This window comes from Siniperca chuatsi, linkage group LG12, assembly GCF_020085105.1.
Source record: "Siniperca chuatsi isolate FFG_IHB_CAS linkage group LG12, ASM2008510v1, whole genome shotgun sequence".
Lineage (NCBI taxonomy): Eukaryota > Metazoa > Chordata > Actinopteri > Centrarchiformes > Sinipercidae > Siniperca > Siniperca chuatsi.
This window is the reverse complement of record NC_058053.1, coordinates 23,905,511-23,926,183: the sequence shown is the minus strand read 5'-3', so window position 1 is coordinate 23,926,183 and position 20,673 is coordinate 23,905,511. Positions and strand designations below refer to the sequence as shown.

The 20,673-nt window shown below is 38.1% G+C and overlaps 1 protein-coding gene across 3 annotated transcripts; it reads left to right on the top strand.

Annotated features, from left to right (window-relative positions):
* Positions 1 to 5,831: 5,831 nt before the first annotated feature.
* Positions 5,832 to 20,529, top strand: hao2 (hydroxyacid oxidase 2 (long chain)). 3 transcript variants are annotated; one of them, XM_044216137.1, is made up of 9 exons: positions 5,836 to 5,913; positions 7,694 to 7,752; positions 12,625 to 12,777; positions 14,097 to 14,248; positions 14,981 to 15,264; positions 15,967 to 16,188; positions 17,838 to 17,996; positions 19,849 to 19,918; positions 20,017 to 20,529. In XM_044216137.1, the coding sequence occupies exons 2-9, from the start codon at positions 7,736 to 7,738 to the stop codon at positions 20,070 to 20,072; spliced, it is 1,113 nt and encodes a 370-aa protein (XP_044072072.1). In that variant the 5' UTR covers positions 5,836 to 5,913; positions 7,694 to 7,735; the 3' UTR covers positions 20,073 to 20,529. The 3 variants fall into 3 exon arrangements, with proteins under 3 accessions (XP_044072074.1, XP_044072072.1, XP_044072073.1); XM_044216138.1 differs by having other exon boundaries at positions 5,839 to 5,913; positions 15,970 to 16,188; XM_044216139.1 differs by lacking the exon at positions 17,838 to 17,996 and having other exon boundaries at positions 5,832 to 5,913.
* The last annotated feature ends 144 nt before the right edge of the window (positions 20,530 to 20,673 follow it).

The following is a 20,673-nucleotide window of genomic DNA, read 5'->3' as shown; positions in this document are numbered from 1 at the left end:
GAATATTGGCAACACAGCGTCTTGCTACATCCCATCGTGTACTATATGCTGCCTGTGTCCTCTTCCTCCCCTCAAGAGGCAAACAAAAAACGCAGCAGGAATGAGTAAGGAGTTTGGTTTGATTCCAGTTGCTCAGGTTATTACGCTGTGATTTGCATAATTTGAACGAAGGGAATGGGGGCTCGGAGAGAGCTGATTAGAGAAAATGTCACAGTGGATTCATTTTTCAGCAGCAACTGATTGGACATGAAGCTTTCCAAATGAGCCTCGAGGACACATGAAAAGTCTTCAGATAATGAGAAAAAAAGAAGAGAAGACGTGGAAGAAAGAAAAGAAGGCGGTGAAGAGGGCAAGCTGGAGAGCATTGTTATCCCATTTTTATTTCATAGACGCATTAAATCAAAGCTTGCTGGATTTTCAATGATCAGAAAGAATCATTCCAAAGTATTTATTACATATTATGAAGTAGAAGAGCTGCACACCATGAGTTTTATGTGTCTTTTTATTTTCATAAAGTCTTTGTGTCCCCAAGGCAAGTTCAAGAATTCACCCCAGTAAAAGGGTTCACACAGCCAGGCATGAGGACACAAAGTTTCAAGCGGGGTTATTGGACACGAGTTTTACCCCCCAAACTTCAAAGGGTTCTTTTTTTATTATGGAACATGATTTCTTCTAGGAGAAAATAAGTAATAATTCTGCAGAGTGTTTTGCTGAAAGACAGAGAGAAACAGAATGACAACAGCACGCATGCAAACAGTCTCTGATGCTGACAGACTCGAGCTGCTGGCAGGCACTTTCCTCATCTGTGCCCACACTGCAAACACCCCAAAATCAACTTATCAGTCACGTTACTTTCAACAGTGATTTAATGCATTATCTGTCACTCCACACCGCTAACAGAAAGTAGGAAATCATTTGATTGGCACAGCATAGGCAAGGAAAGTTGCAATATAAACATCATGGTGGTGGGAAAAGGGGGAAAACAGTTGCTACATCTCAGATACCTAAATCTATGCTCACATAAAATACAACCTTTTATACTACTGGCTGCTCTGATTCATTTTATTATAAACATTTATGTTGGCCTTAAGTGTTAGGTTGACAATTCTCTTAATAAAAGATAAGCATACCTTGTTTAGTTTAGTTTGAACTCTGCAACTTTTTTTTATCACCTAACATAAAGTGCAAACTCTTGCAGGCAGGACCAGTCACAGTTCCTTACTTGAATAATTTAAATAACTTGAATCTGAACTGGAGATTTCTTGCTTATAAAAATATCAATATCCAAAAATGCAAAAACAGGGACTACTTTGTCCACTTGTCTACAATAGTATTTTTAAAGCCATTATTAAAGTGCTTCTATCATTAAAACTGTGAAAACATGTATCAACCAGATCTGGTCCTCATCGGGACATTAATTACTTTCAAATCAGATGTCTGGCAGATCCACATTTACATTTTTAGATGCTGATATTTTACTACAAACAAATCTCTACTATGGCATATTATTGCAGTTGTTAGAAAACTTCAGATATAAGATCATGATAAAGCCATTTAACTTTTGATATGTTTGCTGGATTTGTTCTCTTAAATTACCTCAAGTTCAGACATTTTTGGAAAAGGCAGCATGCATAAGGATGGGAGGTTAAAATGAAGAACTGAAAAAGACATCCTTCTACTCGTGCTTTACAAAACAGACTGGTGGAGACACTTGATTAGAGACGTGTTTGAAGTAGAAATGGGCTGAGAAAATGTGTTTCCAGGAGGTGAACAAGAAGTGTTTCTCTTCTTCTTCCATAATTGCTGTCAGTCAAGCAAGGCACTGAAGAAGTGAAGCTGCTCAACACAACCAGCTGTGGTGGACAGCTATGAAGTATCACAGACACACACACACACACACTTTCCCTCAGGCCATTTCTGTATGTTCTGATGCAGCATTCAGATTAGTAATAGATGACAAACTAGATATCATTCAGTGTTAATAAGAGATGACAGTAAACTGTAACAACACAGAGGTCGGCTTCAACAATACAAAGAATGGTCAACTGTCTTGACTTCTGTCTGCTGTCTGTCGCCACAGATTTCCAAACTAGATGTCGAGCTGTCAAAACTCTGCTCCTCTTTAAACTAAAACTATAGGACTAAACACTAAACACTATACAGGATGTGGGAAAAGATTTTGAATGCCATTTGGGGATTCCACAAAATTATTAGCTGATAATTGGTCTACACTTAATGGATTGATGGGTAAACCACCTTAACGCCGATTCATCCTTTATCCATCACAATGGATAAAACAAAGCTAACTATCCGTACTGAGCTTCCACAAAGGATGACTAACATGTACTGTACAAACAAGTCAAACAGTGGTCAGAAAGGTCAAATTTAGGATATATATTGTATCAATACACATATCTTCAAGTCCTGATGACAAATATCAAATATAGCTACATGAAAATGAGCAAAATTAGTATCATGTCAAAATACATATTATGTGTTTTGGACACAGATAATTTAAACACTGAATATGTCATTTTCATTGGCAAAAATTCACATTTAAGCAACTAAAATAACTAAGTTCAGGATTAAGTTTCTGGTCAAAGAGGTTAAAGAGGAACAACTTAGAAAACCTGTTGTCAAGAGAAGAAAATTAAATAAAAGTTGAGTGAAATAAGTTAAATGTCTCCTCTCATCACACTGACTCTCTCGCACTTACTTTTCAACAAGCTGTTTTACTTCCTGTTTCATGTCATGTCCAACTAACCCTTTCCTGGAAAACACTGACTTCTACTCTGTCCACATGCACAAAGCATGCTTTTCCATTTGAAGGCATCAGGTTCCTTTTACATAACTTCACAGGACAGGGCTCCAAACAATCTCTGGACACATGAACAAAGACAAAACTCATTTACCACAAAAAAGCGAAACTTAAAGACTACAAAAAGAAGCTGTAAAGAGGAAACAGCGTTTATGTGCAGCATGGAAACCCAAGTGAAAGTTAATGTTTTAATGCACTCACAATTTTCACTACTTCAAGCATTCTTCGGGGAGGAATCGTTCACGCAAATTACGACATGCACCTCCCTCATCTAAGGGAAAAAACTGAGCACAAATGATACTTTCACACCAACACCACCACCCCTGCTAGTGAGCAAATCATCCGCTGCCAGTGTGTATGGATTGAATCATAGAGTCTGAAATGGCGTGACTGCGGACTGTGAGTTACGCTCAGATCTCTCCCAGACATCAAATGCTCTGGACATCCATCACTCAGCCGCTAACATGACATTTACTGCCACTGATGTGTTCGCTCCTTTGCCTTTGCTTTGGCTCTCTGAACAATGCTTTCCACTGACACACAGAGATGCTGCAGCTACATAATCCCAAAGAAAGCTTTTCTAAGCCAGCTCCTCCATAAAAAAAAAAACATTTAAAAATGACTTCAATTCATTTATAATTCTAGCTTTAGGATGTTTTCCTGTGTAAGACTGAATCCAACACCAAAACTATCTCTTACTATGAGGTAAGAGAAAGTCTAATATCCATCCATCTTGTGTTCAGGTGAAAAACAAACCATTGAAATTTTTTAGGATCCTTTTCAAGCAACAACACCACACAGACATAAGTAAGCCCTAATATAATGGATTTATGTGACTAACTCAGTTATAAATGTCAGGGTCACAAACTCATATAACTCAAACACATAAAAAAATACCTTGTCATTTTCAAAGGGTTCAAGTTTGTATTTGCATTACTGATTCAGAATCAAAACTGTAGTCATTACAGATATTTTTAATAATCCTAATCTTTATCTCATTTTTAACTGAGCCACAGTAGGTGATGTATTTTCCTTTAACATTACTTTGCTCTTTTTCCATCTTAAAAAAATAAATAAATACATGAATAAAATTCCAGCGTCTTTCTCTGGCCTGTGTGTGAAGAGTTAAAACTATGATGGACAGCCATCAGGTTAGGCCTTGCTGCAGAGTCGAATGAAAGGCTGCATGAATTTGCGGCCCGTGTCTGCAGACTCTGCTGTATTTAGTCTGATAATAAACCTGGTTGAGACAGAGGTGGAGGAGCGCAGAGCCTGCCAGGGCATGATAACACCTTGACAATTCAACACACATGTGCCGCAGCGTGCTGGGCCGCAGCCTCGGGGCAGAGCCTCAACCAGCATGTGGAAGAGGTTTTCCACTCAGCTGAAAGTCCAATACCTCCAATACGGCGGCCCCGAAGCCAGATCTAACTCCGTGGTATTAGGCATCGAGGCCAGCTGTGGATTAACACAATTTGCACCTCCTCTTGGTGCAGGTAACACCCACACCTCCCCACGGAGGTCCAACTCATCAGATTTAGCCTTTGGCTCCACCTTCACAGCCTTTCGTGTTAAAGCCAAAATAAAACACATAAATTCAGAGACACACACAGAAAGACAGACATCTCTCAAGAAGCCAGGTTTTGTTAAGATATTACATTTACAAAGAGTAAATTCAATTCAAAAGCCATAATGAAATAAGAGTGGGAGAATCGAATTTAACATCACTGCACCCCACTGCTGTTTTAAAATGCCTGAACAACTTCTCGAGGCACTTTTGTTTCGTGAGCTGAGACACTGTGGTATTCATACCCTTTTCTCTCACATCCTGCCATCGATCCATCACTTACGATGGGGACCCTAACATAACAAGCTCATGATATCAAAGGTTGGGACATCTGTGTTTTATATGTAAAGACCCTCAAAACACCTGTCAAAGTCCACACTCCACTTGACAAGTTTGACATTTCCAGAAAGAGTTTATCATCATTTATCAGAGTTGGATCAAGTCTATTACTTTCAGACTCCTTAATATAGTGATCTGCGGTTGACACTTGAACAACTACAATGTAAATGTCCAGCCCAGTCACCAGAATAAAATGTGGCCATTTTACGTTTCTGCAAACCACAGATACGTTGAATGTCTACGTTTTAAAACATATAATACGTATCATATCAACATTTCTATAATAAGCCTACCTATCATATGGAAAGTGACGTAGTTTCAGATGGCTGGAGTTGCAAAAGCAGCAGAAACTACTATTAGTTTCCCGTTTCAACCGACAAAACCGGACATTTGTAGCCGTTTTTGCTGCAACAAAACCAACTTGCCCAGATCATAACCACAGCGTTTAAAACGTAGAGATTCAACATATCCACGGGATGCAGAAACGTAAAATGGCTACATTTTATTCTGGCGACTGGGTTGAAATGTCAGGCATTCACACTTTAAAAGCTTCAAGGAAAAATACTTAATGAGTTATCAAAATAAAAGCTAGAGTTTATTTAGCTATTTTGGTTTGTGCAATGAAGAGTAACTGGGTCATTCATTTAACTTTGGTACAATCATTTCTCAAAGGCACACACACAAAAACACAGTCACACACTGAATGACTCTCTTAGACAAACTAATGTCAACACACATGCAAAGACATTCATGAATAATACAAATCCAGGGAGGAAGGGCCAACGATTTGCAGGGTAAAGGCAGGAAATAAAGAAAATAAAGGAAAGCGGGGTTGATGGGAAGAAAGGAAGGATGGGGAGAAGAAGTGAGGGAGAAAAGAACGAAGATAGGAAAGATGAAGCAAGGGAGGGAATGAAGGAGGATAGAACAAAATGAGAGAAGTAAGGAAGGAGAACAGGAGGTGTTTGTTGCTCTTACAAACAATTGACCTGGTCGAGCCTTTGGTGACACACAGAGAGGCCGGGGCCCAGAGTGCTGACGAGAGGCTTAGCTGGTGTTGAGCCACTGTGGGCGGAGCATCACACTGTGAGGGTGGAGAGGGGTGGGGGGGCTGGACTGCCCTCTGACACGACCCTGTCAAATGAGAGGGGAACAACCACGTACTGTAGGCCAAATAGCTCAGATTAAGGTAAGACACTGATTTTATCCACTTCACTAGCTGTACTTTATTGGATTCTACTTTTTCAGTTGTTTACCTTTAATCCGAATGTAGACACCCAGTGATTTTCCACCAGATAAATGAATAATAGCAACAAGGTGTGAGGATGTTTTTATCTGCTGGTGATGAGCAGCACTCCTAACCAGTGAAACGTAAGCAGGCCTGTGTGACAAAAAACAAATAATCTATATAACTGAAGCTGGTTAAATCTTCACCTAGTTTAGCATTGCACACTAAATACCATACACCAGGTATTCTAGAAATTCACCTGGACAATGTGCTCTCAGCAGCCATTCAGTGGGTCTAAATGACCGACACCTTTCACAGCCTATGGACAGGACAGAAGCTCACATTTACCACACACATCCATCCACACTGGAAAAAAAAAAACCTACAGTAAATAATACAAATAATATTCCAGTAAGAAAAATATTACACCTGGTGGTAAAATAAATATCAGAAAAATGTAGTATATTTTGTATTTTTTTTATTTAAAGTGAGAGACAACAAAAAGTATTTCCACTAAATTACATGTATATGAGAGTACAAATATTACAGAGCAAATTATTCTACATATATTAAGTTGTTTTTTTATAATTAGAACTTTCAAGAACTCTCATGAGGCTTATTTAACAAGTAAAATCAAAAGTAAAATCCAGTAAAACTGAGGTTTTAAATATTACCTTATAATATAACAGATTCCAGTTTAACCTTACACAGCCCACACAGACCAGCAGCAGGTGTGTACAGTGTTGTACAGTGTGTAGTGTAACATTGCACTCATTTATTGTGTTTACAGGCATAACATCAGAGGTCATTTTTAGTTTTTCTATAGAGACACTGAGTGTGTAGTGTGCCGTACCGACACACACACACACACATTAAATGAAAGTCTGCTTGTGTTTAACTGCTTTACAGATGTTAAATGGAGCTTTAAGAATGGACTTTGATTCAGTATCGCACTGCCCTCAAGTGTTCATAGTTGAAAGCTTATACTGTAGTGTTTATACTAGAAAGGTTTTACAGGATGACGGTATCTGTATGTACTATAGTACTATGTCTAGTGTAAGGATGCTTTGTTCAATACAAAAAGAAACAAACGTAAATGTCCAGGTATAATTTAAATACAGGGATTGTTAATAAAGTACACGCTATAACTGTGTTCGTCTTTCTCTACCATATTACTGTTAGTAGCAGTAGTTGCTGTAACTGTAATACTACTAGTAGTAGTTTCCAGATTAGTCAGAGTAAACATAATAACAATAATATGATAATAATAACATTTATATATATAGCACTTATCAAAATCAATTTACAAAGTGCTTTACAAAAGGCAGGCATAAGGAAATGAAATAAAAAGTGAGTAATATGGAGCAAATAGAAAGAACAAAGGACAAAAAAACAAATACACATATATATTGTATGTACATATACATTCCCACATATGCAGTAATTTGTTGTTGTTTTTTATCATTATGATTCAATTCATGTTTGTATAACATCTATAAATACATCTTAAAATAAAAAAAAATACTGTATAGTAGTACCAGTAATAGTAGTAGAAATGATAACAGCAAGATTGGGGACTTCAAAATTCATGTACTGGAGGTGGTATTGATAGTAGCAGTAGAAGTAATCCTCATTGCAGTAGGCACAGTAATAGCAGTAGTTTCTAGTAGTAGTAGTAGTATTGTAAATAGCAGTAATGGTAACCCGTGTGCTTTTTGTTTTGGTTGTGGACTGTTCACAGGTTATGAGTCTGTCAGGAGAGAGGAAGTTCTACTAAGAAAGAATGAGCTCTTGTAATCTGTGAGTAAACACATCTCCTCGCTGCCTGTTCTCACATTGGATTGTCTGTATGCTCGGAAAGAAAAAACCCTTGTAAACTACAGACACAATAAGATCTATTTATTTCATTATCTAGACAAATCATTCGTGAAAATGTTCAATCATTAATTACATTAATGAATGTTTATATACCTTGTTACTACACTTGATAATGTTTTTTTTTAATTATGTAGTGTTCATTAATGTATCTACTTTTCTATTGATCAATTAATTTACAAATTAACTTAACTTGTAAAATGAATCATCAGTCAGATTGTTGAGTGGTAAAAATGGACCATGACAGTTTTGCTTGATGGTGAGAATGACAACATTTTTGTAATAAAATTAAAGCATAAAACTTAAAAAATTATAGATTTTACAGTAAACACTAGGATCATGGCAAAATGTGTTTATCATTATCAGTTGAAATCTAAATGTTCAACAAACTGCTAACTCAGGTTTTACTAAATGGTTCTCCTTCAGACCACTTCAATCAACGAAACAACAGCTAACATGCTACACACACTGTCAGTGGAAGAAAGCAAACCTGTACTGTCTCTTAACGTCGTGAAGCAACTGTTCCAGGGGCTCATTGCAATGTTTGTTGTTTTTCTAGTCACTCATGCATTCAACAAGGATAAGGCACTTCCTCAGGAAATCCTCTGTTCAGTTTACACAAACCCTCCAGCTGTTTTGATTTTTTAGGGAAGGCATTTAAGTATATGTAGAACTAGAGCTACACTTTCCATTCTGAAGGCAGCATGCCTGAGTCCAACACCCTCTATGGGTGCCTATTCAGTTTACTTAAGACTAGAACAGCAACTAATGATCATTTTCATTATCAATTAATATTTTTTGCATTATAGAAAAAGTGAAAACGCCCATCAAAAGCATAAGGTGACATCATTAAATAGCTTGTTTTATCCAAAACCCCACAATATTAAATTTACAATGATGATATCAAGCAGATAAATTAAGCAAACCCTCACACTTAGAAAGCTGGGAAAAGTTAGGCTTACCCAAAAAGTTGCCTCTAGAAGCTATTTGTAGAATTTACTTAATTCGAATAAATGAACTCAGTCTGTTGATGTAGTAGGCCGATATTCAGTTAATTTGGACTTTTGATAAAGCCTTTATGATGTTATGATATTTTATTTTAATTTGAACTGGGTTTTCAGCATTCAAACTGGAAAAGTGATCAAACTAAGTGTACTTAATCAACTATAGCATGCATGCTAACTTGATTTTGCAGAGTGCTGTAAATGGACACTGTTCATGAGGAGCTGCTCTCTGGAAAAAATGAAAACTAATTTTGGACTGTGATAACACATGCCCAGGAACATCACAGAAAACAAACACATTATTTGATTATTTCATCTTAGGACAAACATTGCACTTACTGTTTTTTATTTTCCCCACTTCACGTTGGCTATAGCTTTCCAAAGTCGCAGGTGCACTGATGTCCATTGAGGTCCTGTTAGTACAAAATAATAGTAGTAATAATAATGTTAATTAATTTCTTCTTCTTCTGTCAAAACAGAATACCGTGAAATTGATACTACACACTGCATTGATATATAGTGTTCAAATTGAATTTGTGAGGTATTTTTGACATATAACATTGAGTACATACAGTAGGCGATTTGAGGGGGGATGAGGAGGGATGCCAGCAAAATGACCAAAATGCATCCCCCTTGTTAACCTGCCATCCCCCCTCTCCATCCCCTAGTAGCAGAGAGAGTGCAGAGGCAGAGGGGTCGTTCAGTTGTAAAAGTAAAAGAATAGGCCTACACAAAATATGTAGGCTATTTAGCTTGATAGCAGTTCTATTAAACTGCAATTATAACATCAAGAATAAGGCTAGGCCTATGTGATAATCCTGCAATCCTAATATAATAAAGCTATACAGAAGCGGGTTCGGGCAGATGCGGGTCTCTCTTACTCTCTCTCGTGTAGAGGAGCACAACAGCAGACGGGGGGAAAGAGAAAGTGTGGCAGCAGCATGACAGAGGCCTGGTCAGAAATGTACAGAGATTGGAGCAAAAGTGGCCTTAAATACTCATAAACTTTTTTTTTTATGTTCTCACTTGTCATTTTTCAAATAAAACAAATCTTTGGGTGTATATTTGACAATATAATGTAATAATTATACATTATTTCAGAGTTTAGTAAATGCCCCTAAAAATCAGTTCAAGGGGCAAAAGATAGGCTACCCTCTGAAAAAAATGGGCACAAGGAAGCCCCCCACCAACACCACCACCACCCCACCCCCTCCACCTCCATCTCTCCTCCTACTGAGAACAAATCACCAACTGAGTACACATATGCTTAACAGGTGGCCTTGTAACGTTATCCTAAAGATACTCTATAACTTTCTGAACTTTCTTCTCTGGTTATCCTTTTGTGAATGGTTAGCTAGCTAGCTTAAATATGTGATTGATTCTGCATTGCAACATCACGTTTAGAAACTAAATCAGTAGATTTAGTAGATAACAAAAAAGTGAGACAAAAATGCAAAAGTAAACTTAAAAGTAACTTACAGGGGTGCTAAAATGTCTCAAACTTACTTACAGACTTGTGAATACCACATAAATCGGTCATTTAATGAGCACAGCCTCACTTGAAGGCACCAACAGCCGGCAGATTTGTTTTAGATGTTGATGACGTTGCAGGTACCTGTTGCAAAATCAGAGGGGAAAAGCATAGTGTGGAGAAAAGCAGATCAACAGTGACAACAGCATTGGGATAATGCAATAAAGGGGAGACATTTACACTCAATCCAAATCAGAGTAGATGTGTTAAGAAGCAGGGGAACAAGATGGAAAGAGCGAGTAATAATAAGCAGGCTGAGAATTGGGCACAGCAGTCTTAACAGTACACTTTCCATCATAGGAAAACATCCAACAGGCCTTTGCGATCTATGCCATGAGGCTGAGACACGACAGCATGTTCTTATATCATGCAGGAAATTTACACAAGACAAGAAATTACGCAACTACGAAAAATAGAGGTAGAGGACAACGTTAAAAGTCTATTACAATGTGGAGACAGTGGTCCAGGGAGGAAATGGTAATTTAGTTTTTTAAGGATGACTGAACTGGACAGACAGCTGTAAAATGAAAGGACACAAAAACTCTATCCTCCAAGTCCTGATAAAAGTCTGTATATTATAATATCTATTACATTCAATGTTTTCCATGTTTTGTCTTTTTTTTTTATTCATTTAAAAACTGTTGGTGGTCTATGTCCCAGAGTTTCCACTACTGGGTGGTCTAAAAGCTAAGGAAAAATGTAATTAATTAAATTTTTTTTTCTAGGCCTCCAGTGTGTACAACTTTACATTAGAAAATGTAAACTGCACCCCTGGTACCCAAATTCCCTCACAAAAACATGTGTCGTCAAAGCTTCAGTTGTGGATAGTAACATAATTAAGTAAATTTAAGTATGGTACTAAAGTAATATTTTGATTTACTTGTATTTAATTTCCATTTTATGCTAATTTATACCTCTACTGTACATCACTGCATATCTTTTGTACATTTATTTGACAGATGTAGTGGTTACTTTACTTATAAAATCTGCATATAGAATAGATGCATTGTTACTCTCTTATTTGTAATGGAGTATTTTTACATTGTGGTATTGTGGTTTACCTCAATAAGGATCTGAACACATCTTCCAGGTCTAGGTAGTCCTGACCAAATGTTCTCCAGCTGTTGTGTGTGAGCAGCAGTTTCAAGATCTGCAAAAGACAAAGTGTGGTTAATGATTCACTTTTTATTTACTCCTCAGTGAGGACATTGTTCAGATTGAACTCAGTGTTTTCTATTTTAAATTGTTACCAATGTGACGATTACTAAAAGAAGAGTTGCAAGGTTTTCACATGACAACAGCAGTGTCCCCTGTGTGTATGTGTTAGCATGTAGGCCTGTGTACACAGCGTGTAAATGTGTATGCCCACTGTATGTACTACTGTATGTACCATCTGGTCCACAGAGTACTATGTCAGACGCCTCTTGTCCTCACTATAGTTGGAGTCACCATCAGCACATTTCCAGCTTGTGTAAACACAATAAGAGCAGGGGTCGTCCTCAGGTCACATTCACTGTCAGTGGCTTTCATAGTGGCTTTATGAAAGTTTGATTCTGACTGACACAAAAGCAACACAGTGGACACAAGGACTGACACAGACACAAGGATTCATCTCTGTTTAAAACCAAATAGAAAAGCTAAAAGTAAAACAGTCGTTTTACTTGCTCAGATGTCAAAGTGTGGAAGCTGCTTGACTGTTGACTACGTGATTGCACTACATTTGCTGATCCGAGGGCAGTTTCAGTTTGAGCAGTGATGTTGCAACTTCAGTCCCTCATGGAGGCTGTGTCATGTGAGAGTGGGGGATTTTGTTTATGAAAGAGCAATCATTTGTGGTAAGTCTCGAGGCTGTAAGTTCTTGCATGTAGAGTCGTTTTTTTCATTTTGAACTTGAAGTGTGTGTTCGCTGTTGGTGCTTGCAGCTATTTGTTTCACATGCAAAGCAACAAATCCAGTTTCCAGATGACACTGGATGGATAAAAAGTATGAGAAGTGACTGGTTGTGGTAAAGACTGGAAATAAATAAGTAATTATGCTTTACAAAGTCAGCAGTGTTTAGCATTGAGTAAAGAGATATTTTGAATGCTGAAGTTTTCAGTCAGTTATTATTCATGCAATCTCTGCATATGGTGAAATGACTTATCTTGAAATATGTTTTATTGATTATTCAATAACAGTAATAATTTATATTGATTATCTCTTTCCTTTTCTGCTGTCTTATTGTACATGCTGATATCAATAAGCATCTCTGTTCTCACGCAGAGAGGGGGGTCGCTGCGCAGAGATGGCTATGGTATGCCTGACGGACTTTGAGGAGTATGCTAAGGAGCATCTCTCAAAGGCCACCTGGGATTATTATGCAGCTGGAGCAGATGAATGCTGCACCAGGGATGACAATCTACTGGCTTACAAAAGGTACAGCAGGAAAAATAACATTTACCCAGCCATTCAAGGTCATCACAAATACAGCGTTCCAATAGTGTTTGAATATTTAAAAGCTCTCTTTTTGATTGTAACCGTACCAGCACAGAGAGTAAACAATGTTTTTCATGGCATATGACTATTATACAACATGTGTACACAACAGTGTAAACCCACCTAAACTCAGTTTGCTCTATTGATGTGCTGAATAACATAAAAATTAACAATCGGGGGCTGACATAACTTATGTTTAAATAGTTTTAATACTGAAACTAAAGATCATATGGGGACACTGCCTGTTAAAAGGCAAAACAAAAATTAAAGCCCTGTGGACTTTGGACTGCTGTAAATGATTTCTGTATATATAGTATGTGTGGTTGTGATGCCTTATAATCATTAACAGGCAGTTGCATTTTACCCTGTGCTGATGCTGCACAGTTCCTCCAACCCCCTGTAGTGAATAAGGAACTGTTTTGAAAGTTGCATTACCATTGGGACAAAGACACAGGGTCATGATTTTTTTTATCTTGTCAGAACTTTCCTTCGTGCATTCCTCTTAGCTTTCCTAATGTCTCCATAAAGACTGATAGACTGCTTTTCCTCACTGTGATGGTTCTGGACGTATATGTTTTTGCTACAACAAGCCTGTTACTAGGGATATTTTTTTGTTGTCAGGTTAGAAATTTTCCCCAGCAGGAATAAAGTTTGAGGAAAGATAATCTCAAGTCATAGCTTTGGGAAAACAGAATCCCAGAGAGTTGTCTCTTCTTATTCAAAGAAATATGACTTGTCCAGCAAAAACAACATGTTGTCATCTCACAAAGGATTTCTCTTAAAAGAATGGCTTTATTTTACAATACTGGATATTAAGATTTTGCAATGTTTTGTCCACAGGTTGGTTTGGTTAGGTAAAGTTTTTAAAGTTTTTTTGTCTCCAAATGAGGATAATTAAATGGAAAATAACATTTAAGAGTTATACATTTTGAAGTTAATGTTATGTGAATGTTAGATAAAGGTTTTTGGTTGTTTTATTTCAAATAAATATCAAATTTTTACATGCTGCATGAAATTGGTTTATGACAGACTACTCTAATAAGATGCACTAGATGTACCTTCTAAGCCATTTTCTAACAATTAAATTTAAAGTAAAGCTCCTGTTTAGGGTTGGGCAATATGACCATACATAGTGTGAAACAATATAAATTTGTCAACCATCAGAGATTTTGTCATACAACTAATACCATTGCAGCTATCACAACACCCCCCCGTACATTTGTTGTTTGTTTGCATGTTCATCTGTACTTCACACTCAGGATCCGTCTGAGGCCTCGAATCCTGCGGGATGTGTCAGTGAGCGACACACGGACCACAGTGCAGGGGACAGAAATCAGCTTTCCAGTTGGTATCGCACCTACTGCCTTTCACTGCCTGGCCTGGCATGAAGGAGAGGTGGCCACAGCTCGGGGTGAGGACTGTGTTTGTTTGTGTGTGCGTGTGTGTGTGTGTGCAGGTGTATGCGGAGAAAACTATTAACATGATTCAGAATGTCTTTCTGGTAGTTCAAATGCTTTGTTAGAGAAATGATGATTTTAATGTTTAAACTTTGAATGGTTATAAGCTCCTGCATTGGTTGAGAACAAAAGCTTTTGGCTTATAAAACTCATAAACCTTTATAAAGCCCTTTGTCAAATGGAGCTATTCAGAAGAGATCATGAGACCTTGTCATAACGCAAAAAGATGTTTTTTTCCTGACAAGTTTGTATTTTGGAGACACAAGGTTTTTATCCAAAAATAATGTTAGTATACATTGTCAACACTAGATGGGAGCATAAGATTGCAATAATCTTGCGCTGTAAGGAAGGTATTGTATTGTTTTTCTTTTTTTTCTTTTATCTGTACAAACAATAATCCACCCAATATCACTATGAATCTTTCTTAAAGCTGATTTAATCCTCAACTAATAACTGGTCAATTGAGTTTTCAATAATAAATTAATTATTACAGTTAATTAATAAAAGCACTGGTGGTTCACTTTGCCATGTGACAAGTCGACAATTACTCCTACATTTCTGTCAAGTCTGAGGCACATAAGTACCCAGAAATTATGTAGCTTACTGTGACACTGAACTTCTCAGATCTACATGTGTATTGGATCTTCAGTGACCACAGTAATAATTTCTCAACTTCCACCTCACAGCCACAGAGGCACTCAACACCTGCTACATCACCAGCACCTACTCCACCTGCTCAGTGGAGGAGATTGTGGCAGCAGCACCAAACGGTTACCGCTGGTTCCAACTGTATGTCTACCGGGACCGGAAGCTGTCAGAACAGATTGTGCACCGTGTAGAGGGGCTCGGCTACAAGGCCCTGGTCCTCACCGTCGACGTCCCCTACACCGGAAAGCGCCGCAATGACATCCGAAACCAATTCAAGCTGCCACCACACCTCAAGGTCAAGAACTTTGATGGAGTGTTTCAGGTAACAGTTTTTTTTTCCAACATATTCTACATTTAAAAAATGTAAACACATAGCAGAAAAAATGAAATGAGACAAGACAGAGATAAGACTGAACAAGGTCAAACTAAACAAGAGCAGACAAGACAAAAAAAAGTCAAGTCAAGTCAAACAAGATGATAACTATCCTCTATCTCTATCTCTATATATAAGACAAGACTGCTTGATTCACTACATCACTGATGTAATATTGCATATTTATATTGAGGGAAATATTCATACCCAAGTTGACATTTTTTATGTTTGTACTGTTACATCAGATGTAAAATAATAGATGTTTTGTTCATAATTTTATACACATTTCGCTGCCATATAATTACATTTCTAGTTTGTTAACTTCAGATACAATTGTTGTTCATCTACTGTAAGTACCTTGGCACTAATTTAACTGCTAATTGTTTATATACATATTAGCATGTAGCTTGAGACACTTTAAGTGATATCAGGAAGTATTTGTGCACCAGAAATTACTTGTGTGACCTTGTGTAAAGTCATATATATACATATAAAATATCCAAACTCCATGTAACAGCAGTGTCAAAGTTGCCCATAACAATAGTTTAGGCATTATCAGTAAAAGTACAAGCAGCAGTAGTAGTCCAGAGTACATTTGTGCATCAAATGGACACTTACAGCAGTTAAACCTTTTACCACATGCACTTTAAGCAGGAGACAGCAGCCCCAGAGGAATATGGGATCCCGGCCAACACCTTGGACCCCTCCATCAGCTGGAAGGACGTGTACTGGCTGCAGTCCATCACCCGCCTGCCTATTATCATCAAGGGAATCCTGACCAAGGAGGACGCTGAGCTGGCCGTGGAGCATGGCGTCCAGGGCATCATTGTGTCAAACCATGGGGGGAGACAGCTGGACGGAGGCCCAGCCTCGGTACTTACTGACCAAGTTATCTTAAAGATCATTTTGTTTCTAATTTCATGTTTATAAAAGGGGATGCAAGTGTATACCCATGTCAGCTAGCAACAGCAATGACACAACCCAGTTATAGGATTTGTAAAAGTAGAGGTAATGCTGGTAGTTGTAGTAATAGAAAAGAAGAAGTAGTAATACAGAAGTGAGCAGCCAGAGAAGTAGTAGCAGTAGTGGTGTGGCTTTAGTAGTGGTAGTAGCAGGATGCTTATTAAAAATACAAGATATTAGAAAACATTACTGCACAGTAGTAGTAGTAGTTCTCCCTTACTAGTAGTAACTGTAGTAGCAGGATTAGTGCAAGTGATAGTAATACTAGGAGCAACAAAATTAGATTAGTTAGATGAGAACATTGACACCACTCCGAAAACTGTACCAGCCAGCACCTCTTAAGCTCAGTAATTAACTCATTATATCTTGCTTGCAAAAGGCGGAGTGAATAATTTGCATTTGTTGTCACACTGAGGTTGCGACATTGAGGTTGCCACATTGAGGTAACTAGCGGAGACTCCAGGAAGACACTGTGTGGGTGTGAAATAGTCCTGCACAAGTCAAAAAGTCATTTTTATCCACATTTTTGTTTTAAACAAACAAGTTACAGGCGGATTTTGTTACCTTCCAGTCTTTATGCTAAACTAAGCTAACCGTCTCCTGGCTTCAGCTTCATATTTAGCATACAGACTTCAGAGTGGTATAAATCTTCTCATCTAACTCTCAGCAAGAGAGCATGTGTATTTCCCCAAATGTCAAACTATTCCTTTAAGCAGTGTTGTTGTCAAGACCACCTAAACAGAGACCAACTCATGAACAAGACAAAGGCAGGGCGAGACCAAGCAAAAATGTAATTTAGGAACAACAATTTGTTCTCACAAAGTTAACGCTGCATTAGCAGTGTTACATCCCTCAATATATGTTAACTAAATTAAGTGGCAAATAACTGGCAAGCAACTGAACCTAGCGTCCTGAAACATACAGTAAAACTTAAATTAATAGCCCAGGCTTTTATTTGCTTCAATCACTGAACTCAGCATGTTTATATATGGGACAAGCCTTTAATTCCTTTCACACAAAACTCTTGCTCAGCAAAGATGGGAAATACTATCAAATTGTTTATTTAAACCAGTATGAATATTACTTGTATAAAAATTAGGCTACCAAATAACATATAAATTACGAATCATTCATTTGATCTAGCTCCGATGCACAGAGAGAGAGAGAGAGAGAGCAATGAGTAGCATGTATACATATTGACAAAAGTTAAAACATTTATATTTGTATCCGATCTAAGCAGCTTAGAACTAGCTCAAGCGGGTGACCCGGTGGGCTTCAAGAGGTTTTATACATCCAGAGAAATTCAACAGTGAAATGTTGGGGTGCCCTGGTAGAGCATGCAGTAAGGCTGAGTCCTGAGCAACGGCCTGGGTTTGAATTCACCCTGTGACCCTTTGCTGCATGTCAACCCCTCTCTATCTAACTTTCCAGTCTTCAGCTACACTAGTAATAAAGGCAAAAAAAACAAGAGTGAAATGTTGCTTGTGTGGCATACAGCCTGTGCACTGTTGCTATAAAGTATGTTGTCCTTGTTATAGCTTCACCTCTGTTGCTAACAGATTGATGCACTGTCGGAGATTGTGGACACAGTGCAGGGTAGGATCGAGGTCTATCTGGATGGAGGAATCAGGACAGGAAGTGATGTATTGAAATCGCTGGCCTTGGGAGCCAAGTGTGTTTTCATTGGCCGTCCAGCAGTGTGGGGCCTTGCATACAAGGTAAAAACTACATCACTAATCACTGTGTGATACTTTGTGTGTGCGTGTGTGTGTTTTGAGATTGATTATAACTATGTTGGGATTTACAATAATTAAAGGGGGGCACCCACTTGTGTAGGTGTGATTAACTAATTATGGCTATCAGAATTATCAGGATAATCATAAATAACTTTAATGAATAGTCCTCAGGGGTACCACTCTTCTTAAGGAAGAGAAATGATAGCCAATTAATTTATTGAGTCTCATAAAATATACTAGACTATCAATTTGGAACTCTGATTAATATTTAAATTAATAACTATAACCAAAATGACCATTAATAACTAGTAGGTTGAAGGATTTGGAGTTCAACATAGAAGAGGCTGGCAAATTACTCACTCTTGTTAACATTAAAGAAACCAGCATAATTATACACAAGCATTTATTTAAAAGATAAACAAAACAAAAACACACAATATGAAGACTAACTCTAAATACTAAACTACAGAACAAAGTTTTGTGTACGTGTGCGTCCAAGATGGCTGCTTGGATCTAAGATGCCGTCAAGCAAAAGAATGTGTGTGTATTTTTTTGTTCTGCCTCCGCATGTCTCGTGTGCACGAGCGTACATGGTCACAACAAGAAAGCTTGTGCAGCAGGAGTTTCTCTCCACTGGGTGTGACGTCACATGTACAAAAGTTAAACAGTCCTTTGCTTAGCTATATACACTGTTACTCCATGCTATACCCAGTTGTTACATTACCCATCCGTGGGAGGGAAAGAGGTGGCTTTGGACGTGTTGCTACGTTAGCCGGCGGTCCGTTGGTTGTGTACGGGCCAGGTGAGGAAGAATTGCGGTCCGATGCAGTCTCCTTTGCGGTGTCTGTTTATGCAGATGAGTGGAACCTGGTCTGTTGTCTATTGTCCTCCTTACAGTTAACTTGGCGCTTACTTCCTTAGTTGCTTTTAAAGTTTAGCTGGCAGGCTTTGTGTAATAGCTGTTGGCGCTAAACTTTGTTGCAGGTCCTTGCGTCGCTGCTGTACGATCAAAGGGTTCGGTTGTGCTGCGTGTTTCTGCACCCAAGCAGATTACACAGCGGTGGTAGCAGACAACTATCTGCTCCGTGCTGGAGGTGAAGCCACGAGAAAAGAGACAGAACAAATGATTGCTAACCTTTTTATTGACCTGTTGACATCCAGGTCACAGGTCAGACTGGCCAATGCTGCGTTCAATAGCTCTCAGGATTGTGGGACAAAAGAGAATGCAGAATGGGACAAAACAAAAGTTCAGTTAACAATCACCCAAATTAATGAATTCATCTGTGGAGCCCAACAACCACATTAAGGTGTTTCTTTTCATTAAAATATTATTACTGATACCTATCTGGCTATCTAGCTACATATTTCCTCTCCTGTTTAGCTTCTAACCCACATGTACAGGCTTCACATACTATCCTTGATTTTCTTTGACAGCTAAAGTTCATCCTTGAAAATCACTAATATTGTTGGAGCTAGCGCCTTGGTGTAAGGTTTACATGAAACTATAAATATTCTTGAATTAAACAGTTAAGTTACCGTTTGCAACTTGTAGAGCTGTTATACTGTCTGAACTCAATGAAATCCATAAAGTCAAGATTTTGATGCACTGTATCTTTTGCTGACAGAACCAAAATCAACAACACCCCTACTGTGTGGGATGTTGAATCAGACTTTACAGAAATTAATAAGTGTTCATCTGTCAAATGAAATGAAAGTTTTTCAGTAGGAAAGAACAATCACATCTTTAAAACTAATGTTGATTTATTGATAGCTTATAGATTACAGATTGTGTTATGTATTTTATAGTAATTATGGGTCCTGTGTGATCTTTCAGGGTGAGGAAGGAGTGAGGGAAGTACTGCAAATCTTAAATGATGAGTTCCGTCTGTCCATGGCTTTATCAGGTAAGAGATAACTGAAAAGTGATCAGTGTAACCATGCTAATATCTTTGTGCCAAAATAAGTACAGCAATAGTGACGTTTTTATGTTTATCTGATCCAGGTTGCAGGAACGTGGCAGAAATCAACAGGAACCTCATTCAGTTCTCTAAACTCTAATAAATCAGCAGAGGGCAGCACTGAGGACAATAACAGCAGTCACTGAACAGGACTCACTACTGAACCAAACCAACAGTGTTGAACAAGAGCCTGAGACTCCATCTTGACAAAGAAACTGAAGGATGTTCACCTCAGAGCTCATGACTTTATCATGTTAAACACAAATATGAAACATGCAGGCAGCTTCCATAATTTGGAAATTACTTGTCTGATATCTAATATGTATTCATGCAAGAGTGTATAGAGTGAGACAGTGTCTTGAGAAAGCTGAGGGCCAGCGGCAGATTTAGCAAGTGAATAATGAAAGTGTTTTGGCTTTTGGATTGGAGGGGACGGACACACTTTTCGTGAAACCAACAAACTTTTGGTTTTATTGTAATTAATGCAACTGGTAATGACATACACTACAGTTTGAGATGCTGCCGGTGCTTGAATAAACACCAGCTGAGGTGATGAAGATCTGTTTACTCTTTTCTGGATCTATTATTAGCAGGCAATAACAGATATAGCAGAAGTCTGTCTTTTGGTTTTGTTTCTCACCTGTATACTCAAGGAAATTTACATGCACAATCATGCAGGAAAGATTCAGGAGAAGTTTTTA